This window comes from Apis florea, unplaced genomic scaffold (genome assembly GCF_048593485.1).
Source record: "Apis florea isolate Af1SG1 unplaced genomic scaffold, ASM4859348v1 contig_3391_pilon, whole genome shotgun sequence".
NCBI lineage: Eukaryota > Metazoa > Arthropoda > Insecta > Hymenoptera > Apidae > Apis > Apis florea.
In genome coordinates, this window is record NW_028256754.1 from 271,555 (window position 1) to 299,208 (window position 27,654).

Here is a 27,654-nt window from a genome sequence, read left to right on the forward strand (position 1 = left end):
TCACAGTATAAAAAGAAAAGTTTTCTGCATAAAATTGTTATTGGCGATGAAAAATAGGTCTTACATGACAATCCCAAATAACGGAAATCATGAGTTAATCCCAGGGAATCGTTGATTTCAGTGGCAAAATTAAACTCGCATTGCAAAAAAGTTTTTATTATCTATGCAGTTTTCCGAGGATTTTCGAGGAATCATTCATTATGAACTGCTTTTATTTAGAAGGACAATAACTAAATATTATTAAAATTAATTAATGAATACGACCAGTTAGAACAGAAATGGCCGTTTAGAGGACAAGAAACAAAACACGAGTTATTTTGCAGCACAATAATGCTCGGTCACATTGCCGAAAAGGAACGGGGCACAATTTATGCATTAGAGTGAGAAATCCTCGTCACATGCGATACTCTCTCCAGATCTGATCTCGTCAGACTATCATCTTTCTCGTAGTCTATAACACCAATTGTCAGAGAAGCACTTCAACTCGGAAAAAGATATCCGAAAATGTATTGATGATTTCATAAACAAGTCATTCTTGAGGGATGTAATTTATAATTTATAATTTATCTATCAGGTGGGAAAAGGTTATAAAGAATGAAGGTGAATATTTTGAGACGTAATCTTGTACCTGATTTATTTTAATAAAATCTTGAATTTGAAAAAAAAGGAGAAAGAATTTATTTGCACACATTTGCACTAATACATATGTTGTTTGAAGTCCATTATGTGAAGTTTATATTATAAAGTTATATTATTTAGTATTTATTTAGTACTTATTATTTAGTACTTATTATTAAATAAATAAAAATATATTTATTATCAGTAAAGTGAGTTCGTTGAATTAACATTTCAAAATTAAAAATTTTATATTATATTCAGAAGTATTTTGAAGTCCGAATTCTTCTGATTATATAATTATAAATAAGAAATATTATAATACTTGTAAATAATAAATTATTAATTAAACTGAATTGATTGAAAATTAAAAAAGAGATTTATATATTATTGAGATGTCTTTATATATTATTTATGTATTATCTTAAATCTTTTTTTTAAGATCGTTATAAAATATCAAGTTTTTTTATGAGATATATTCATTCAATTACATTGCAGATTAATATTTTAATTATATTATATGATACTTTTGATTAATTTAAAAATAATTTCTAAAAAGAATTTCCATATTGTCGCTAAGAATTAATTAAAAAAAAGCATCGTCATACTACGATTGTTTTTGTATTCCATTTTTATCTAAATATATTATACAAATTCATTAAATTCTCTAAATATTTTTCTTATTGACAACTTGATTATCAATAAACAATTTGAATTCATCAATAAAATTATAATTATAGAAATTTAACATATATATAATATCATTAATCATGTCAGAAATTTTTACTTAGCAACTTAATTAATAACATTATATTTAAGATTATCATGATTAATAACAAGATAGATGTTTTCAGAAATTAAAAAATTTATACAAAATTCTTTTGTATAATATTACTTGTATAATACTATGTATTATTTTAGTTAAAAATTATTAATAATATTATTATACATAAAATGAAAAAAAGTTCAAATTTGAAATTATTTTTATCAAAAACGAATCATATGTTTACACAGATATTAAATCAGTTAAAATATGAAAAGAAAATTTAAAAAAAAAAACAAATTTAGTTAATAATAATTTATAAAAACTAAAATATGTGTATAATTTTTAAATTACATATATTTATATATCTGTTTTTCTAATTAGATAAGCTTGATTTGAAAAATCAAATCTTCAAATAAAATTTATTTCTAAGAAATAAATTTTATATTAAAATAAATGAGATATTTGATTATCTAGAATCTCGTTTATTTGGCGTATTCCTGTTTATTAACATTAATTTTATATTCCTTTTTATTTTTAACATTAGTTCTTTTGCATAAATATTTCTTCATTTTTTGAAATTAATAATTATTAAATATATCATTATCTATTGTTGATACATTAAATTTAATTAGAAATGAATGTTCAAAATATAAAAATAAGTTATAAAAGAAAGCAATTTATAAAATATAAAATTAGTACATTCTTAATTATTTCTTCCTGGATGTCAATTATTTAATAGATATCAATATAAACATAAATCTCGATATCTATATTTGTTTAAGTTAGTTAATTGAAATCTTATTAATTATTTTATTTAATTTTTGTTAACGGAATAAATTATAAATAAATTATTATTATATATACAGGAAAATAAATTTATATAATAATACAAAATTTCAATGTTTCAAAATGTTTCAATGTTTGAAAAATACCAAAAAATAGTGAAAAAAATCTATGTAAATGTCATTTCATTTATCGTATAAAATTATTTTTTTACTATGTATAAAAGAAGTTAAAGTAAAATCTATAATTTAATAATACAATTTTTCAACTATAATGATAAAATAGAAATCTAAAGTCTATACCAATGCAAATGTATTTAGAAGTTAGAAGTTAAAAGTTATATTTTTTAATATTATGATGGTAATCATTTGAAACTTGATCGCATTTGTAAAAATATGATTGTACAGAAAAAAAATAAAAATAACTAAATTCTATTTTTAGCATTACTAAAATACAATACTTTTTTATCATTTTCTTAATGCATATACATAATATATATTGTATATATTATTCTCGACTTTATATTCCATTTCCTATATTATTATATATTAGTTATAATATCATAATGAAATAAAAGAAAATATTATCAAATGCGAAATTTTGGAATGATTGAAAATTTTTGTGTACTCAAAACTATATAAAACTATATAAATATCAAATTAAATATTATTATAAAAAATTATAAATATCAAAAATATCAGAATTACATAATACTTGAGAATTTGTATCGCAATTTATATTAATCGATAATAATATTAAAAAAAATAATAGTAATATGTGATTAAAAAATCGTGAACAATCAGATATCAATTCTGATGATATTGATTTGTAGGATTAAAGAAATAGTTTGGTAAAACATATGGTTATCAATCAGATAATAGTAATACTAAGAGATGTGATCGCTTGCTTGCAGTATTAATGCATTAGAATTTATGACGAAGCGATTATCATACATTTTACAAAATTATCTCATTTTTATTTATATATTATTTTAATATTTATTATATTGAAAACAAAAATAAAATTGTAGCTTCTCTTGATGTTTCTCTTATTTCCATAATATGTTTTTTTTATTAAATTTTCTTTTAGATTTTTATTTCTTAAAATAAATTTAAAACAATTATATGAATCAGCAAGAATGAATATGTTATAAGCTTTTAAATTTGATTTTTATTTAAATAAAATTATGATATTTATAATTCAATAACTATTTAGAAAAGTCCATATATTTATTTCTTGTCAAAGGTAATAACTATCATTTGTGTCAAAAGCACAAAACAAAGTTGAAAAATTGCAATTTTTTTAATATTAATTTTTTTCAAAAACTATTGGTTTTGAAGAAAATGAATTATAAGTACAGTATATAGTTAAAATACATCATAATTAAAATCAATATACATAAATAAAATCAAAAACTATTGAAGATAAAATCAGATATCAAATATTATATATTAAATATTATGTATCAAATATATATCAAATATTATAATCGAAGCCAAAATGAATATAAAAATGTCTATTAAATTTATTTATTAAATTATAAGTTATTGAAATTTGCATTAAACAAAACAAGATGAAAAAAAAAATAAGATAACTATCTTTGATGAATCACTGTCTATGCTTACTTTGTATCATCTATCGTGTATTTAAATTATTTATAACTTAATAAACAAATTTTTATTATATATAATAAAATCTCAACCAATTTTTATATATATATATATTTTATATATATATTATATATATATTATTTATTTTATTATATCAACTTTTATATTTATTTTGATCTCTGATTTTTCGATAATGTCCTGTCATAAATTATTCATAATATTTTATATAAAATTTCATTACGGACGATTGTTTATATTTAATAACTTTAAAAATTTTTTATAAATATTTTTGATTTCCGATGAATAAGATTTTAAGTAAAAAGAAAAATAATCATATAAATTATTTATAAAAGAGAAGAATATAAATAATTATAAAACTTTTAACTTAAAAAAAAAATTAAATTCTACAATCCATTGCTTTCACTGTCTTTTGTTTGTAATTTTTATTATTTTAATTTTTTAAATTGGAAACGAAATCAAAACTTATATTAGTTGCAAAAGCTACGTAATTTGTACAACTTATATTCTCACAATTGATTATACTATATTAAATATAAATATTTTATTTGCCAATATATAAAAAAAAAGAATAAATAACAATAAGTTAAATATAAAATTCGAGAAAAAATAATGGTATTGAAACCAAAAATAACATAGGGAGTATACATATATACTCTATCAATAAGCAATAAATTTTCTTCAAATATACTTACATAAAAATCAAGTAAAGATAAAAAGTATTAAAAACTTAGAATGATTAGTTTTTTAATTTTAGTCAGTATATTCATCTTTGATTTATAATTGCCTTAAAATAAAATTAGATAAAAGTAATTTATATTAAATAAAATAAAATCATTAGACAAAATGAGAGAGAAATAGAATAAATCACTTTTATATTTCCTTTGATTTCTAAAATTAATCTTTCATAGATGTCCTACGAATATATTAATACTTTGTATATTATGTGTAATTTCCAAATGTTTTTATAACATCATTTCTATATTATATAAGAATTATGTATCTATATTTACTATCAATTTCAAAATATTAGAAATAATTATCTATATTTAATCATAGAATAATTGCATGTAGTATATAAGAATACATATAGTAATAAAAAGATAATAAAAAAAATATACCCGCTTTCTTCACATGACTATAGCTGGTTGCACGACAGTAGTTAAGTATTGGATAAGCATGTTGAGCGACTTGCCAACTTATCGAGAGTACGTGTCAGTGGGTCATTCCAACGGTTGGTTCTTGTCTTGCAGGGATGCTGTACCGAAGCAATGTTGTGGCCTCGGCTCCCCTCCTGTGCGCTGGTCCATCCTGGGTGTCGGCGTAGTAGGTCTAGTGTGTGCGGGTGCTGGTGCCCTGTTAGGAGCCCTCAGGGCTTCTGGTCGCGATCACATTGCTGTTGCACTCCTTATGATCGGTAAGAAATTAATATTTTTTTTTCTTTCATATTATTGAAATAGTTATTTAAATAATTTATTCTGCTTATAGGATATTAATATATTTGTAGAATACTTTTGGAACGAAAATTGATTTTAGAAGCCAAAACAAATACAACAAAATTTTTTGAGTATATAAAAAATTTGATTTAAATTTACTTATTAAATTTATAAGTAATTTAAGTTTACATTAAATGAAATAAGACAGAAATAGAATATATCGGCAGTATAACAAAAATAAAATAATCTCGTTCTATATTTATCAAATGTAAATTTTAATTGCTTATAACTTAATAAATAAGTCTTAATTATTTTTGTATATCAATTTTTGCGTTTATTTTAGTCTCTAGTATTGAGCTTCTAAAGATATTTCATAATTAATTAAATATATTTATATCTTGTATATTTTCATGAAAAGCACTACTTCAAATTTTTTTTTTAAATTCTGCTGGATTATTATTTTTTCACATAAACATCTATATATTTTAGATTATAGATAATATATAGACATATATTATAGATTTTCATCCTAAGTTTAGTATATTATTAACAGAATATTATTAAAATCGGAAATTAAATAATGTTGAAAATTTTTAGATATTGATACAAGATTAAAAAAAATATCCGCATAATATACTTCTTTTAGAAAAATTTTTTATAAAAAACTATAATTTTTAACAAATTAAGATTAAAATATATTTATGCATATTTGAGTAATATTTATGATTTTTTTTAAATTCATAATAATTAGAATTGCAGCACAAGTTCTCAAATATAATATAGTTTTTTAAAAAATTTCTTGGTACGTATAATTCTGGCCATTCTATTTATCTAATAAAAAGTGAATTATATTTTTTTTTTCGATCCATTTTTTAATGAAAAATCACTAGCTTCAAATTTATTTGAATAAGAAATAAAAAAATATATATATGTATATAATATTGTATAAATAAAAAGATCAAAGAAGAAATTACAATTTAATGAAATTTTGAAACAGTAATTCGTACGTAGTAAATAAATTACAAATATATATATATATATTTACATTTATATTCTAATCATATACTAATAATCATCTAAGTATAATAATAAAGTAATATCAAATTTTTTCTTTTATATAAGTTATATTCGAAACTTCGTAATTGTTAAACTTTATTACAAATTCTTCTTTAATTTTTTTACTTACATAATATTTTTTCATATATTATTTTATATTAATACTAAACTTAATTAACTACTAACAAACTACACTTAATAAAAATAGACATGTATTACTAGTAAATCTACTGATGTTCTTCATTATTTTTAGAATTTTTGATAATTTTTATTGCAATTATTCTTTAATTGTTCTTAATTAGAAAAAATATAAAATAATTATATTCACTAATTTTTTTGCATTACATTTGTTTTTTTACATTAAATATTATTCAATAATTCATAATTTTAAATAATTTTATTCATTTTATATTTCTATTTATCTATAATATATAATATATATGTATATATTTAATATAAAGACTGAATGAATACAAGAAAATTTTCTTACAAAAAATTTTTATGTGATTATGAAGAAAAATCACAGGGAATAAATTGTACGAATGGACATAAGTACATTTGTTTTATAGAGAATATTCTGAATGTTTTGCATATAAAGTCTGCAAATTTATTTCATTTTATATTAAAAATAAAAGTGAAAAATTTAATATAAATATTATTTTTTAATTTAAGATATGCAATGATATTTAATAAAAATAAAAATAAAATATCTATTATATGTCAAAGTAAAAAAATTATTTTATAATTATTTTATAATTAGAAAAAAAATTTATATATAATTTGATACAAAATATTTTTCAATAATATCTAAATAATTGTAATTATAATTTACAATAATTAAATTATTGTAATTATAATCGAAATTAATTATAATTTATAAATTTTGTTTACTTTGAGACAAATATTGTATCAGGCTAAATATTATTATTAATATTTAAAATTTTTTTAAATTTATTCTTTAAAATTTATATCTAAAATTATTTTTATGTTTGTTATTGCAATTTAAAATTCATAAATATTCTTTTAAAAACTATATTTAGAATCAATAATTATTACGCCTAGTATTTACTACATTAATTTTTGTAAGTGATAAAGATTATTATAATAAATTTTCATCATATATCATAAATGCTATATTATATATATAATTATCTAAACTTTTTAAGTACACATATAAATAATCGTATATATAGCATTTCATTTATTATTTTAATTATTTAAGTTTTAATTATAGAATTGTAACTTTCGCAAAAGATAAGAATATTGATCACTTTAATTAGTCTCATTAAATTCTTAATAATTATAGTAATAATTAAAATAAATTAAAATAAGAAAATGAAGTGAAATAATAAAAATTAGTGAAATAATTGGAAATTGTATGCAATTTAATTAAAATAGTCGAACTTGGTGTTTAAATATATATAATATTTTATTACACACACACACACACACACACACACACACACACACACCAGAATTCTCGTTAAGGAAAGGATAATTAAAATAGAGAGACAAATTATCTATAATATCTTGATAATTTATGAATTTTTTTGTTTAAACAAAATTAAAAATTTTAAGGACCTTATAATCATTAAAAATATTGATAAGTTTTATTTTAAAAAATAAAATTTATTTTTTAAACAATCCTTACTCATTTCTTAAAAATTGCAAAAACAAAGATTGATTATTTATTTTGATTTGATCAATCTTACAAGTTTTTATATTAAAATATATCCATTAATTATTTTTAAGACAAAAATAATAATAAGAAAGGATATAAATGAATACTATTCATGATATCAGATAAAAACTTTTAATTTTTAAAAAAATTAATGAATATTTATAATATATCACAAATAAAACAAAGACAATGAAAACAATTATATTTAAAATTTTAATATCAATAAAAAATTTATAAATTTTGTATTGATTTTTTAATTCTATTTTATATTTGAAAAAATATAAAACAATAGTAAGAGAGATCAACGTAAAAAAAATGACGTAAAATGATATTAGAAAATAAATATAACTTTTTTATTTTTTATATCAAAAAAATAATATTTTAAAATAGTAATAATAATCTTTTTAATAGCAAATATTTAAATAAATATTTAAAATATTTAAATTTCTATTCACTAATTTATGATGTCAAAATACATGTTATAAGATTCTGGCATAATTGTGATTTCGTTCTAATTTTCTATTATATCATTTATTATTAGTAATTATTTAAAAATTAAACTATGTTTATATAGTATAATGAAGAAAATCGGCATATATTAAAAAAGAAATAAAAAAATAATATTTGCTATTTTATTTAATTATCTTTGTCTAATATCTTCTATATGTAAAAAAATTATTTATCTTAAATAAGTACTCTTTTTTTTTAATGAATTATTATTTCAATATATATTTTAAATTATTGATACAGAGAAACTTTTATACTTTTTACAAATGAAATTGTATAAATGAGCTTTAAAAGCTTTTAATTTTATGAAATATATTATATGACATGAATATAATTATAATTTATTGAATCATAAAATCATATTTTATAAGAGATTATCTGATATATAATATTATATAATATATAATAATTCTGATTTTAATGAAAGTTTAAATGCATAATAATATACATGAATCTTTTCTCTAAAAATATTTCTTTTGATAAAGATTGAAATAAAAATTAATACTGAAATTTTTTAACTCTTTATTATTTTTGTAAATTTTTTTTAACTTTGTAGTAGTGCGAGATAGAATGAAATTTTTTATATAAGAATATTTAATTTTTAATGCTTTATTTTTGTGAATAAAATTTCGAGACAAAATTGTATTTAAAATACAAAAAAATACTGAAATTTCAAAGATTGATGTCACTCTCTCATGTTTCTGATGAATAAAAAAGATTATCTACAATATAATTTATTATAGATAACTCATTATATTTTATATGTACATACTTTCATTTTAAAATTAGAATTATCGAGTTAATTTCATTGTATATGATTCTTTATAATATAATACATGAATGATTTTATGAGTTGTATTTGTATTTACATATATCCTTATATGTTTATTAATTAAACAAAAATTAATTTTTCTTAAAATTATAATTTTTATACTATATTATTATTGTAATAAATAAACAATATATATAATGTTTTTATACTGTTATCTTGTAAATAAATTTTCATTTTCATTAAAATTCATTTTATAAATTCAAAAAGTTAAATTCAAATGAATTTTCGATTTGATATGAACTTACATAATCCATCGTAAACGAAAGGTATCAAGACAGTTCATATCGAGAGAATTCATATTTCCTTGTGTTTCAAAATCAAATTCATTTGCTAGTTGTGTGAAGAAATTCCACGGAAACACGAATAATCATTAATTTGTAAAAACAATTGAATAAAGATGGAGATTGCATAAAGGAAAAAAAAATATTAAAAAGAAATAAGAGTATCAAACTAACTGAGAATTATGAAATAGAGCAGCATCAGTGAGAAACCGTAAGAGGCCGTTGGTCGGTCAGATCGACTGATCGTGGTGCTACAAAAGAAGGGAAAGAAGCGGCAACTGGTTACTTTCTAAACGTGGGTATGTAACCTGCGACCCGCATAGAATGCCTCTCACAATAGAAGAACGCACTAACTTACAAAGATCAACACCTACACGTGAAGGGATTCGCGAAACAAAATTTCTAAGGAAATTGATAAATAGATAAATAGATTCGAAAAAAATTTCAAAAATTCGATCGATTTTAAAATTTTATAATCGCATATTGATATTCTTCTTTATATAATTACATTAAGATCTTCGGAAAAATTTTTTTTATATTTTTTAGAAAATGAGAAAATTTAGAATCTATTAAATGTTAAGATTTCTGGATAAGATTGTAATATATTATATATTATATATTATAATATGATTTATTCTTTCATTATAAAAACTATTACACTATTATATTATAATATAATAAAATTTATAACAAAAAGAAATTATATTACAATTAAAAATTTATAATATATAACTTATTGTTTGTTATTTAATAGATAAATTCAATAAATAAACTTTTGCTATTTATAAGCTTTAACTGCATAATAATTATGAACAAAAAAGAATATTCTGTAACAATTATTAAGCATTGTATTGACAATTTTTTTGCTTAATAACAAAATTATATAATATATTGCCATATAAAGTCTTATAATATATAATCTATTAATTATAAAATAATAATATTATGAAATATATTTTAAGGGTTGATTTTGAAAATCGAAATAAATCGAACAAGAGATATTAGATAAGTATGTTGGATCATGCTTGTAAGCAGTAATTTACATTTTCATTGGATAAAGCGAGGAAAAATCAAAGCAAATAATAAAAAATAAAGCTATTTCTTTCATTAAAATTTTTTTATGCAAATTTCAATTGTTTATAATATTATAATTATTATATTATAAAAACATAATATAAAATACATTTAATATTTAACAATATTTCTGCATAATATATATTCTGCAGAAATGTTGATAAGTAATTAAGTATATAAATATATATATAATAAGTATATAAGTAAGTTTGTTATGATCAAATCACAAATTATATACTTAATTCAAATTAATATTAAAAAAAAAAATTGATTTTTACAAAATTTAAAGAAAATTGAATTCAAATTTTGAATTAACAATAAAACTAAATGACTCAATAAATAATTAAATTTACAAGTATTAAATAATCATTAATAAGTAATTCTACTGTAAAAGTTATTTTTGAATGTTACTATTCGAAATTATTATAAATTTTTTTAAAATCTTTTGCTATATATTTTATATATTATATATATATATATATATATATATATATATATATTGATTATTAATTTTAATGTTTTGTATTATTAATATAACATGATTTAATAGAAATAGTCTGTAAAAATGCAAAGTTGTTATTAATTATTTAAGCAAATAAAAATTAATGTAAACTATTTTTTTATGTATATACAATTCATAAAAATGAATTCATTCTTAATTCACAAAATATATATAATAATAAATGCCAATGCGCAATTTCAAAAAAATTTGCTGTGTTTTTAGATTTTTCATATGATGAAAAATGAAAAATTAGAAAAATAAAAAGAAGAGTAAGACGAGTAAGCTTACAATTAAAAAATATAAATTATTTAATAAAATAAAATTAAAAAATTAAAAAAAGTGTGCAAGAAATGAAAATTTTCAACAACTAAATAAATTAAAAAATAAATAAATAAATAAGATGAAACTAAAATAAAAAAAAATCTACTACAAGAGATATTAAAAAATACTTAATTTATTTTATACATAAAAGAATTTAAAAAAATATTTGACAAAAAAAAGCTTTGTTTTTTTATAGAAGAAATTATAGAAGATATTTTTATTAAATATTCACATAATAATAATATATTAGATAAGATATTATAAAAATTTAAGTTTATAGAAAAAATTTTGCATTCTTGAATTGATAATATAAATGTGATTATCGCAATTTATAATTTGAGTTTTTTATATAATATATAATATAATATATTATCTTTTATATTATAGATAATATAATATATTATCTTTTAGTTAGTTAGTTTTTTAATAGAAAATATAATATGTTATCTTTTATATAATAGATAATATTGACTGTTACTTCCTTTTTTCAGCATTTAATTTAGCAATTATATTAATTTTGCAATTAATTTAACATTAAATTTTTTTAAATTATTTAATATTATTCAATATTTAATATATTTAATACTTTAATAACAAAATATCGATTTGAAAATTTCAATACAATATTGTTCTAATAACATAAAACAATATAGAAATTACACAAATAATTTTGTAATTAAAAATAATATTAATAATATAAAATAAATGATAAAAAATTAATATAATTATTATATGAAAAATATATAATTTTATAATTGAATTTATACAATGTAACATATATATATATATTGTTTATACAATAACATTTATTAATCAATTATACATATAAATATAGACAAAGCAATTTATGAGATCATTAATTCAAAGTTTTCAACACAATTATTATTAATATTATTAATATTAATTAATAATTGTATTTATATTCAATATGTTGCGATATTGAAACAAACTAAATGTTTGTTAATGATAAAATGTTTGTCGATTTTACGTTAAAATATTGATTTTTTGTTTTTAATAAATATAAATTTTCAAAATGATGATCTTTTGCATTTTTTATTCATGTTATTTTATATCATTCTAATTTTTATATAATAATATAAATAATATATACAATATCTAAGTAATAAAACGAAACTTTTAGAAATATTCTAAAATTTAAAAGATAATAAAAAAGTAAATATTGCAAAAATTGCAATTACAAAAATCTACTCTTCATTTATAATATACAAAAAATTCTTAATATTTCTCTAATTTTTGGTATTTTAATTATTTTAATATAATGAAAAATTTATTTATTTGAAATTTATAAAAATTACTTTTTTTCTTCTTTTGAATTTGCAGCAATTAGATCAAAATTTAACAAATATTTTTTCTAATAATTGAATATTTCTAAATTTCCCATCGTGAAAGTGTTGAACCAATTTCACACAATTCTGCGTGAACTATGATGCTAAATTACTTACTTTCTTCAATTCAATGGAATTAACGAACCATTAAATTCAATCAAAGTTTATCAAGTATATATATCGAATCATGATGAATTTCGAATTATGCGCGAATCTTTTCCTATAACGCAATACAATTTAAAACATTTTTGTGAGAAAGAAGATAATATTTAAAATATTAAAATATTTGTTGAATTTTAAATAAACATTGATATATAATATTGTAATAATTATAAATAAAGTTATTACATATTGTATACTTAAATTTGAAGAATCTATGTAACAGAAAATTAATTTATTGTTTCATATTTTCTTATATATAATTTTTAAAAATTAGAAATAATGATATTATAATTGTAATTTACGAATTTAACGAAGTAAAATATTTCTACATTAAGAATAGTAAGAATTCCAATATATATTTTATAGATATAAACATCAAATAAATCTATAATTTAAATTGAAATTAAATTTTATGTTCAAGTAAAACTTTTATTGAAAATTTATTAAAAACATATATACTTGACTTATTATTACTTATATTTCATTTCAGAAAAAAATATGCTTTATAATTAGAAATTAATGACGAAAAAAAATGCATAATCTATTTATTTATATTTTTATTTATTTATTTATCATCAAAATGAAATATGTCCCACAAAAACTTTAATTACAACTGATTTAAAATCATAATTCTACTTCTAATTCTAAAAAAGAAAAAGAGAAGCAAACAAAAAAGAGAAAGAGAGACGAGAAAGAGAGATATTTTCATATTTATTAAAACTTTTGAAAATTATTTGCAACTAAAATTTAAAATTAAGGAATTTTTTTTTACGAATATCTATTTTTAATTCTTTCTTGAACTCAATTGCATGCTCTCGATATATTTAAAAGTATGAAATTTAAAATTAAGTTTATATAAATATATACTATAATTAATATTTTATAAATAAAATTTAATAAATAATTATAAAATCAAATATTTTTACAAGTATCTATTTTTTTCGTATAATTAACTTTTAAATGATGTTATTACCTGTGTTTATAACATTTTAAATTAAATTTAAATGCAAATTTTAATATAAATATTAAAATATATATTTTATATAAATTTTAAAATATCCAATATATATACAGAAATGTGTTAAATATAAATGTACAAAAAATATTAAGGATGTATTAATATAAATGAATAAAGGATAATTGTACATAAAAATAACAATAAATATAAAACATAAGATAAAATATAAAAATAAATCAAACATATAATATAACCGAACGAAGCTTAATTATATATATAAAAATAAAAATATAAAAAATATAAATATAAATATATAAAAATATAAAGAAAATATTTTTTAATTTAAAACTTAGTTTTTGAAAAAATGAAGTTTCGAAATTCGTTAAATTGTGTATTTAATTAATTTTCAACGAAACAAAGATAAAAAAATTAATTAAATGATTATTCTAAAAGAACAAATAAATCAAAAATGCTAAATATTGTTTGTTGAATAACTTCATAATTACATAATTGTTTTGGCATTAGTTAAATGTTAGATTTAATCAAATGAAAATATAATTGAATATTATAGTTAATAGATTTTTAAGCTCAATTTTGTTATAAATGAACTATGAAGTAATTTTTTCTTTATGATTTGTTTATTTTTAACCATCTATTTAGTTATTTCCTATTGGAATGCATCATATATATATATAGCTATATATTGTTTTTATAATTATATGTTTTTATAATTATATATTATATGTTTTATATAATAAGATAAAAGAAATATATTTAAATAGTTGACAAAGCTTAAAAAAAATATAAAAGCTAATATACAAAAATATATAAAAATACACAAAAATATCTAAAGTTTACTTATTAAATTATAAATAAATCAAGTTTTATATGAGATATAGGAAAACAAAAATATGTAGTATGAAATAATTTTATCTCCATCATATTTCGTACATAATTATATAAAAATATATATATCTATAAAGTATATCTATAAAGTATCATATATTTTCATATGTTTATATTTTATTGATTTAGATATCTTCAAATTTCAATGAAAAATTTTAACTAGAATTGTGCATAATTTCTCTATATTATAAATTCTATATTTATATAAATTGATATATATTTTATTTTTATTATTCACCAATTGTTTTGTAACTGAATTGTAAAAATCATAATAATTGAATATTAAATTCAAAATGCATAAAATTTATACAGTGCATAATTATAAAATGCAAAGAATACGCATATAAAATATATATACTTATACAAAAAATATTTCTTATTTTAAATCTTCTGACAAAATATATTTCTATTCAATTCATTATTTCTATATTCTATGTAAGTATTTAAATATTTATAATCTAATAAGTTTATTAAATTTTTATTTTATTTTATATTTTATATTTTTTGTGATAAAAATTATTAATGATTTTTATCATTTAAATATAGAATATAAATTGAATTAAAATATTCAAACTTTTATGATATTTTAAAAATATAAATTATAATAATTATAATAATTTAAAAATATATTTAATTAGAAAAATCGAATGTACCAATTAAAATTCAAAAAATTTAAATTTAAAAGTTAAAAGATTAATATTAAAAATAACAATGTAAGAATAGTAATAATACACCATTTTTGTACATATATAGATTAATTAATTTTTATTTAAGTTTTCTTAGTGCATTATAAAAAAATGTATGCTGATTTTTATTAAAATTTTATATTACTTATTGATCTTAATGAACTTATTAATCTAAATGAAAAAATCATTCAAATAATCTTATATAATAATCTTTTAACAAAATAAATAAATAAACTTGTTGTCACTAACATTATACAACTATAATATTTACAACTATAAGTATTATATTTAAAAATATAATATGATATATATAATTTAAATATATAACATATAATTTAAAATGAGAATTGTTAAATATTAATAGTAAATTTTAATCACTTTATTTATTTTTAAAAGAGGAATTTAAATTAATATTTCCTTCATTTAATTTAAATTATTTTCATCATATTTATGCATATTTAAATTTTATATGCTAATGTATTCATAGTTCTTAATTTCTCAAATAATGAAAGTATCTTTTCTATATGTTAATTAAAACAACATTTAGATGTTTAAATTTTTGCTTTCACATTTTCTCAAGAAATTTGTGAAAATTTATTTCTTAAATATCTTTTATTTCTTTTTTAAAAAACTAAAATATAAAAATATATTAAAAAATATTTAAATGATTATAATAATCAATCAATTATAATCAAAATTATAAATTTTTATATGTGGGTTTAATAAATAAACATGACACAGATTAATATTTTTATATATTATATTTTAAAATAAATATATTATATATATTGTAATATTCAAATATTTTATGAAATAGTAATATTTAATAATTGTAATAATACTAATAGTTAATATTTATATTTTCTTACTTTTAATTTTGCTATCCAATTATACATTTTTTATTTTTAACAATTGTTTATATGACACACTTTGTATATGCAATATATATAGTATTTTAAATTGTCAATATTTATACATGTAAAAATCTATAAAATATGCTATAAAATCTATAAAATATCACTTACCATAATATTTATAAAATTTTAATTGAATTTTATTCATAAAAATTAAAATTCTATATTTTTTATTCAAATAAAATAATTGATTTTATTGAAACAAAAAAAAATTATAAAAAAATAATTTAATTTTTATATTTTCTGTATTTATAAAACTATTAAAATCTATCATAAAAGTAAATCATGATAAAAAAAATTTAAATAAAATAAATAAAATTTCATATAATCTTTGGATATAGATTTTCAATCTATGAATTAACTTTGAAGAATGCAAAATTGAATGCAAAATGATTTTTGAAGAATCACTATAATTATTTTTACTTCGTAATTATTTATATATAAAATTTATTTATTTATTAAATTTCTATGGAAGTAAGTTAAGATTTATTGCAAGAAATATTTAAAAAATATTAGAGGTTTATCATAATCATAAATTAAATATATTATATTTGATAATATAAATATATTATATTATATTTGCATCAAATTATATATATATTAAGACAGGTTTTTAATATTTCTTTTTAATTTTTATAAAATTTTATGTATTACATTCCTGATTTTTAATAAAATATTCTTTTTATCTCTTTATTATTATTATTATTATTATCTCTTTATTATATTATTTCTTTTATTTTAATAGAAATATATTTTTATATAGTATAATAATATAATATTTTTTATTTGGTTATTTATTATGAAAACAGATCGAAAAATGGGAAACATTGATTTAATAAATATTGCAAAAAATTTTAAAAATGACATTACATTACAAGATAATTTTATTAAATATATTTTAATAATTTCAGAATAAATATTGTAGAATAAGCATTGTAAAAAGTTAACGATAAAATAGTTCAAGACTTGAAAAGATTGTTTGAAATAGTGTTTCATTTTGCCTTAAATTACTCTGTTATAATAATAAATCAAGCAAAAAAAAATCTGGATATTTATAAGCAGTAATGTATCTAATTAAAAAAGTAAATGCCTCGAAGCTATTTGCTGAAAGAAAAATAATTTAAAAATTAAAATGCAAATATGGAGAAATGATGCATTATGGAATAAATTGAATGAGAAAAAAAAAATTTGTAGAATTTAGTTTAGAAATTGTAGAGATTAAAACGAAAATATTAAAAATAGCAAGAGCAGCTAAAAAAAAAATATAGATGGGTGTGTAATCACGAAAGTTTGTATCGTTGTTTCTCTTCCTTCGAGGATGGTTTCTCAGCTCTCACTATTCTCACATATAGAGGCTCATGAGAAACGCGACAATGCTTAACAATTCCGTCATCTTTGCTATATCTACTCATCCGTTGCATTTCACTTAGATTTTCACCCATTTATATTTTTATACATGTATCTAACATACAGATCACTTGATATTCAATATTGATTTTCAATATTTATACATATCATTTATTGCTTAAAAATTTTTGCGTAACAAAATTTTCAATTTAATAAAATTTAATTTCATTTTGTTAATTTAATAAAATTAATACAATTATATAATATTATATAATATTTGTAATTTTATTATTGTACTATTATTGTTTGAAATTATTATATTGTTTCAAATTATATATAATCCCGAATAAAATAATTCTGTAAAATATTTGTTTAACTATATGTATTTAAGTTTGTATTTGAATTAAATGTAAATTGTATCTTTATAATTAATATATTATTTGATATATTTAATTAATTTTATAAGCATAATATTTTTACTTTAATTACATTTTTTTAATGAAAAAATATTAATTAGTTATTAATTAATAAGTATTTTTCTCAAATTTATTTTATTAGTAAATTAAATTGCATATATAATATATATTATACATACATAACATAAATAATTATAGCAAATACAATATAATAAAGAAAAATATTGTTAATTTATGTAATACATTCGATTATTTATATAATTATATATATAATTTATATAATTATAAATAGATCAAAAAGAAATATTTTTTAATATCTTTATATTTTTATATTTTGCATATAATATTACTTAAAATTAAAATTAAAATTTTTTTATTTGAATTGTGAAAAATCTTAATATTTTCATTAACAAATTTTATTTTTATATATTATTAATTATTGTTAATTAAACTTTAAAAATATATATATAATAACATATAGTATAATTATTTAATTATAACATATTAATATAATTAAACAATATTATACATAAAAGTGAATAAAAATAAATTTTTCAATAAAATTCATTATATTCGATTATTAAAAAATTTTTAAAAATAAATATTGATTTAAAATAATATTTTATATTATATTAAATTGTATATTTAAAATAATATTAATTACTGTTGCATCAATAATAATGTTTTAATAATTATGCATATTGTGTTTATAATTATGCAATCGAAATTATAGCAATCTACTTGTAATAAAAAAACATGAATGCCATCAATACTATATGGATACATATAAGGTATTCTATGCAAAATGTTTATATGAATCGAGGTCAGCATTATTAATGATTAAAAATAAAAGGAAATGTTCCAATAAGAGATCGTATAAGATTTATAATTATAATTATATAATTAAATTAATTATATAAATTATTTATATAATTATTATACAATTTCATCTTCGTTTAATAATTGTATTTTTTTTTTACTTTGAATTTGCTAAAAATTTCAAAAAATATTTTTGGAATTGTTTTACATTTGAGAATAATGATTAATATATATTTTAATGATTAATATATATTAATGTTAAAAATAATAATACATTTTTTTTATTATTAGTGATGTCCATTTTTAGAAATATTATTATATAATATAATAAATCAATAATTATTATTGACTAAATATTTTCCTAAATATTATATTTTATTAATTATTTTATATATAATTATTTTAATATTTTTTTTTAAATTTATTAGAGATATTTTTTTATTAGAGATATTTTTTTAATCACAATTTTCAATTTTTAATTATTTTTAACTCTTTTTTTTAATATTATAAAAAAATATTTAGAGTAACATTAGAGTAATATTATTAAAATAATTAGACGAATATTGTTATTTTATTTCACTAAAACTTTTGATGAATAATTTGATGTATTATTGCATGAATATTATTATATAAAGGATAATTTATTATTATATAAGTATATCTCAAAAAATAAAATAATTTAAGATATCAAAGAAAATGTAATAAAAATATTTTTGAAATTTATTATTTTTTTATTTAAGAAAATTATGATATGCAGATATAACTTTAATTGAAAATTCTGTTTCCAATATAAAATGTATATTTTATTTACAATAATGCTATATATAAATAAATATTTGAATTATAATAATGCTATATAAATTTATTTATATATTATAAAATATAATATGATATAATAAAATATATTATAAAATTCAGAAATTCAAAAAAAAATTCTGTAAATAAATATAGAATCTTACGCATTATTTTCAATATATACATTATTTTTAAAAAAAAGTCTCTTCTATCACTTTTTTATCGAATTAAATTGAGAAAAATGATTAAAAATTATGTGAATTAATAACGATAATATAAAATTAAAATCTGAAGTTTAGTAAATCTTTAATCCAATTATTTTTGTTCATCATTCATTCATTTTCGAATTTTTTTTATCAATAAGAAAATTGTTAAAATTGATGAAAAAATGTGATTAATTTTTTATTTTTTTTATTTTTATTGTTATAAAAAAATAATCAGAATTTTAAAATTTCCTGAAAATTCAATGAATACAATATGATAGATATTAAATTTTCAAAAGAAGTAATAAGTATTTTTTTGACATGATGCATTTTGTTATAGGTATAGGAGTGGTTCTGGTAACGGTGAGCGCTGTAGCGTGGCGAGTGACCAGTCGAGAAAATTGCAGCAGTTTCTTTGGTTTCACGGGAATCTCGAGCAGAATCCCGCCAGCGAGGCCAATCCATCCGTATGCTGCCATGATTTATCCGGAATTCCAATTTAGAACGCCACCTCCGAGTTATCAGGTGACATTTTAAAAATATCGTTTATCACTTGTGTTTTTTATCGATTTTGAATAGTTGTTTCTTATTTAGTTTTCATATTTGATTTATGATTTATAAAATACTTTCAACATGAATATTTTCAAATTATCTATGTTTTTGTATTTCATACATTTCATAATATAATAAAATCGAGAAAATAGATTTAAAAAAAAATAAAAATGATTGAACATTTATGTAATAATATAATAGTAAATTATAATTTTTTATATTAAACGCAGTCACAATTTTAGTCATTAATTTATTTGTTTTTTTACAATTAATTTATTTGAACAATCGGCTGTTTTAAGATTTTCATTTAAAATTTCATGTAATGTTTGATCAATAAACCATTTCTTTTTTATGTACAAGTAAAAAAAATTTAAATTAAATCTCTCTAATTTCAGGCAAGCATGCAAGAGTACAGACTTAGGCTGCTCCTTTTGGATCGATTGCAGCCAACATCTTCACCTCCACCGACTTACAGATCGAATGCTGGAAGCATTGTGAATCCTGGCACGATTAGAGAAAGCAGACCGCCGAGCTATTGCACCAGATCGAACGTTGCATCAAACACGAATGTCACGCCATCGAAAAAGGATGCGAATCTCGTTAGGATTGTTCAGACTGAATCGGAACCAGTAATTTTGAACGGCGATCAAACACCTCCGGTAGCTGCTGTTGAGGTGCTCGCACATCTCTGATTCATTTTCATCATTTTGTAATTACGATTTGTTATTGTGGCAAAAACAATACAACAATTGTCGTAATTAAAGATAAAATTATAATATACAATTTTGTAAAAATGGATCATATCGTGCAATATAATTATTAGGTTATTCCATAAGAAATAGAATTTTAACAAATGATTTTTCTTAAAATAGTATTTGTTATATATATTCTTTTTTATGGACTTATTGTTTTTAATAACTTTTTAAATATTAATTAAAAATTTTAATTTTCTTTTTAAATAAATATTTCATTATATAATTTTCATAGAAAAATAGTTTCAAAAAGATTTATATTTATAATATTTCTGGCATTTGAAGTATAAGGTTGAACGAAGTTTTTATTAAATATATTAAATTATTCTTAAAAAACTAATAATATGTTAATTTTTGATGCTGCGTCTTAACATTTATTTTTTTTTATAAAAAATTTCATAATTTACTTAAATTAGAAATAATTTCATATGTTGACTTTTTTTTATAATTTCTTTATATTGCGATTAAATGATCTTGGAATAATTTAAATAGGATTTTCAAAAACCAAATAAATATATGGAAAATTATTTTTTAATTTAATTTTTTAATATTGAAAAAATATTAATGATAATTAGTTATAATAAATATTGCAATTTTTTAATTCAATTAAAAATATTTATAATAAATTATTTCATTTTCTATCACAGAATAAACTTCTTTTTACGATAAAATCATGCATATTTAATACATATGTCTTTCATGAATTATTCATGCTTGCTTTCATCGAATATTATCGTAAAATATCATATTATCATATATAATTATTTATTTGAAAATAATTCTTATGATGTATTAATTTCTTAATACAATATATTTTTTTTATTCAATTTAATTTGTTTTTTCCGAATTATGAATTATATAATTATATAAACATTTTATTATAATTATTTCAAGATATATATTTATATTTTAGACATTGCATATTTCAAATCATAATAACATTTTTTTGAAACTTCTTACAAATATTTATTATTATTTCTATAATTATCACTCAATGTAAAAACCAATTATAAAAATTATAAATGTCAAGTAAAAATAAATATTTTATTAACAAATTTTTTTTCTCTATAGATTGTTAATTATTGAAGAAAATATAAGAAACTAGAAAAATTTTATTATTTTTAATATATAGAAGTAAATTATAAATAAAATTAAAATAAAAATAAAAGTATAATTATTCTGAAGAGAATGCTAAACGAAAATATAAAAATTTTCTGTTCAACCTAATATTTTAGCAAGCTGAAATTTTAAAATTTATCTACTGTAATAGATAATTAACATTTCCAATATCAAGTGATATAAATTATCCGAAATAATAAAGAATAAATCTTATTTCAATAACCACGTAAAAAATAAAATCTAAATTTATAAATGTAAAATATCTAAATAATAACTCTAATTAGGACAATTAATTTCGTTTATATTGTTATATTTATATTATGTATTATGAAAAATTAATTTTCATAAAATAAATTAGTTCTAATATTTTTAATCAAATTATATATTTTTAAACTCAATGATGATATAATTTATGGAATGACTTAATATAATATTAATACGTGTTTATTTTATCGTCTTCTCTATTTACTTTTGATAAAAATAATTTCGATTTATTATTTTAAATGCGATAAATCCTTATGAATAATAATAAAAATTAAAACTGTCTAGTTGCCAACTTTCTCTAATAAAGAGAAAAGAATTTATTTAAATATAAAATAACAAAATATTTAATAATATTGTACATACCTCATTGAATGAGTCAAATTATCTGGTATAAATAAAACTAGTTCTTAATAAAATCTTAGAGGACATCAAAAAACTTCAAAAACTTTCTAATTTAAAACAAGCACAATGCAATAAATAATTTCTATAATAAGAATTCATAATTAAAATAATAGGATAACTTCATAATAATTTTAGAATTGTTTTGCTAAATAATAATATTAAATTTTTTCAAAAAAAAATAATAAATCATGATAAGTCTAACATTTATGTAAATGATAGATAAAGAAAATTTTTTAAAAATTATTTCATAAAAAAATAATATATCATCACATTCTCAAAGATTATTTCGAAATAACTCAAATAATTCCATGATAGTTACTCATTTTATTTCGTGATAATTGCTTATTATTTATGTATTTATTATTTTAAGTTATTAGTTTTGTTTTAAAATATTACGATAGATATTTTGATGTCCAAATTTAATAAGTTAATTATAAAAATTAATTCTTTTGAGAATTAAAAGCCTTGAGAAAATTATATATATATATTATATAACAAACTAATGATTCAATATAATTAATGATGAACTTTGTCACTGTCAAATTATTGATGTCATATTAAAAACTTTCAATATCAAAAAATAATCTTTGATAAATAAGTGTTTCATAATAATCAATTTTAATTAAAAAAACCATCGTTTCTGATAATTTTTTTCAATTTTCTTAAATTATTAATGAAAATCAACTTATATAACAATATTTCCATTTGATAATTTTAAATTTTGATAAAGTATTATTCTAAGATCACTTATTTTGAATATTAATTAATCATTCGTAATAAACATATATACAATCCAAAATTAATACAAAAAATGATACAAGTAAATTTTTTGGAACAAAATCCTTGCTCATTCCACTGCATTAATTTTAGTCTTTTGTTTTTTTTTTTCTTTCTCTTAATTATAATTTAGATTCTTATCTTCGATTCTTATCTGTTTTTTTAATAATTAAATTGGACATTACCTTTTAAAATCGAGTAAAAAATTATTATTATTATCTATTCTTTGAATTTTCTCTACATATATCTCTATAATATACTTTCATGAGAGTACTTATAATAAATTGAGTAATAAATAATATAATTTTCACGAATCGAATAAGTACAAAATAAAAATTAATTCATAAAAAATTCACAAGAAACAATATAAATATGGAATTCCTTTTTTTAATTTTGACAAATTCTTTTTTGCTTTTTGCTTTTCTATTCCATAAAATATAACTTAATCTAATTATTTTATTAATATAGATAGTATAAATTTAGGTGGATTTTATGGAATATGTAGAAAAATTTAAAAAAATAATTATGTTCGAATGAGCTATATTTTTATATTTAAGATAAAAAATGTTAGCTTTATCGTTTTTCTATATATACATTTAAATTTCTTAAAGACAATTTATCATTTATTAAAATTTATCAAAATTTTTTCACACAATCTATCCGAATAATACTGCTATAGATAGATAATAATAGATCATAAACGATGATTCGTCTTATTATTAATTTTGTCAATCAATAAGTAAAATTGTAGCATCTATCAGATAATTTGCTTTGTTTCGATAACTTGAGTCGTAAAATGAGGTATAAATTTTGCATTGCGCAGCTAATAAAGTTGCGTCATTTGTACTCGCTAGCAAATTATTACTTGCCATTATAAAACTATAACAGTTATGAAAAATTAATAAACTTGTGATCATAAAATTGATACGAATACCAAAATAAACGGATATTTGAACAAATTTTTACAATACGAAATTTGCTTTCTGCAATGTTGAAAATGTTAATTTTTCCGACTTCTTTTCGATTGAATAGCAATAGGAAAAAAAAAAAAGTAATTCTAAACACAAAAGAAAAATATAAATATAAATGTTTATTTGTGTTTTTTGCAATTGGTAACAAATAATTAGAAAATATTTGAAATCGAAAGATTTTAAAATATTATATAAATGTCGAATAAAGTATTTTATTACATAAGTAATTTCAAAGTTTTGAGCTTCGAATATTGCTTTGATATTCGTTTTAATGTAATATATTTCACTCAAGGCAATATGTGTATATTTGAATGAAAAATATCATTTTTGTTCATCTGAAATTATTAAAAAAAAGAAAATTGTAATAATTTTAAAAATGTATTTATTCTGTGAAAAGCCAATATTTCTGGGATTATTGGCGCCTGTATATAACAATGTTGAAATTATTACAATGGTATTTTTTCGATATTAGATTTGTAAAATATTCGCGCGTATATAGATATTATGTATATTAAGAAGGAATACAGACGATGAAACGTGTTGTACTCTCTTAACGTGCCGGTAAAAACTTCTAAGGTCTTCCTCTTGTTACAATTATTCACACTAGATTTTTAAAAAAAAAGAAATCGAAGATTCAAAGAAGTTATAAATTACCGTGTATAAGCTTGTGATGTACTTGGAAATATTAATTGAAAATTGCATTATATTTCATATTTTTTAAAAAAAAACTACAATATACTATAAAACAGTTCGAAGTTACAAATTTTATTCAGTTTATAATAAGTATTATAATAATATTTAATAACGATAAAATAGCATTTCGATTATTTTTATTTTTTATTTTTTTTTTTTCATATTATAAGACGATTTTTAAATTTATGTTTTCCAAGTCACTTTACATATAAATAATTGCATTAATAAAAAATAAAGTTGCATAAATTTATCGATTTACCAATAAACATGGTATGCAAGAATAATAATAAATAAAGCAGCTTTAAAAACAACTATGCTGCCGCAAGCTTTAACGACATAAAGTAATATTTAGTAATTGCTTTATTATTGCGACGAAGTATCGTTAAAAGTCGAAAAGATAAAAAAATCTTGTGAGTTATATACAATAATATATACATATTTTTGTAATTATAATTTAATAAAAACAAGTATTACATGCGTTATAATATTGTCGGTTTTTATATACAGTAATAAAAATATTTTATTAATAATCTATAATGTTATAGCTCCTTAATTAATGTCTCATTCTATTTAAATTTTCAATTTTCAAAAATTTTCAAAATTGAATAAAACTTGAATAAAAATTCATTCCTTTCTTCCAAAAATTATAATTTAAGGTAAAAAAGAATTATAATTCGTTTATTAATTTAATAATTTTTTTTTATTTTTTTTCCATAGTATAATTTTAATATATGCAAATAATAATTTTTAATAATTAAATAAATTGTCTATATTAATTTTTTTCAAGAAAATATTTTTTTATGAGTTATATTCATAACATATATTTATTACATTACTAAATTTCATTTTTGTTATAAAATTATTTTATAAATTCTCTATTTAAATTTTCCATTATCAATATTAAAAATATTTTTGAAATTCCGAATACATTTATTTAATTAATTATATAATAAATATATACAAAGACTAGAAAAATTATTATATTCCATTTAGTAAATATAAATATTAGAAATATTGTTCCTGTATAATCTATAATAAATTTAAGTTATATTATATTATTAATTGCTGTATACATAATACCGACAAAATTAATAATAGATAGAATAGTAAATATATAAATAGTAAATGTAGAAAGAAGTAAATAGAAAGGCAAGAATTTTGAAAGGCGGCCTTAACCAAACTCGCAATGATTCGTGATATGAAAATAGATCAACTAAAAATCATCAATCGAATAATTATATTGTTCCTCGACATTATTGTAGAGCAATTTGTATATATACAAATATATTTATCTGATTTATTTGATCTTCCTCGTAATTATGTATTTCCATATTTTTGCAATTATTTTTTATTTTGCATTTACAAAAATGAAACATTTTCGCTATCATATATATAGTATAATTTATTATTTGTAATTCCTTATTATAAAAAAATTACAACTTAATATAAACAAATAATATAAATCACAATTTTTTTATGATTTTTTTTGTAGCAATATTTCTCAACTTGTAATTCACTCCTAGATTTTTAAAGAATCATTACATTGTTTATAGTAAATAATTTTAATATTCAGATATCATAAAATTTTTATTTTATTGCATTATAATTTTGATAATAAAAAGTAAACTTATATTCTATATATAATTTTAAAGCAGTATATCTACTTAAGAATAATATAAATTTTATTTGCATAATTTATTATATTTTATTATTAAATAATATTTTAATGATATAATAATTAATAAAATAAATGAAATAATGTCTGATTTTAATAATATTTGAATAATATTTGAATGTTTTCAAAAATTAATAATTTTTTTATTATTTTTCATATCTAAGAAATGATTTAATATATTATTAAGAATAATTCAGGATAACTTTTGTTAAAGTCAAAAGTATGAACGACTTTGGATATTGCACAAATGTGGTGTCTAAACTGATGTTACTGCTCGAAAGACCATCTACTACCGTAGAAACTGTATAATCGTTTATATTATAAGCTCTGAATGAACGAATAATGATATTTAATTCTTTGCGGTTAACTGTATGATTCTATATTTTAATGTAACTATATTTTAATGTAATGTAAA

General features: G+C 17.7%; 1 protein-coding gene across 9 annotated transcripts in view; it reads left to right on the forward strand.

The window, feature by feature from the left end:
* Positions 1–26,869, forward strand: part of LOC100864971 (uncharacterized) — a 113,809-nt gene extending 86,940 nt beyond the window's left edge. For all 9 annotated transcript variants that reach the window (XM_003698116.4, XM_086912586.1, XM_086912581.1 and 6 more), the window contains 3 exons: positions 5,046–5,209; positions 20,375–20,559; positions 20,982–26,869. In XM_003698116.4, the coding sequence (XP_003698164.1) occupies positions 5,046–5,209; positions 20,375–20,559; positions 20,982–21,278 (646 nt within the window). In that variant the 3' untranslated portion in view covers positions 21,279–26,869. The remainder of the gene's footprint in view (positions 1–5,045; positions 5,210–20,374; positions 20,560–20,981) is intronic.
* The last annotated feature ends 785 nt before the right edge of the window (positions 26,870–27,654 follow it).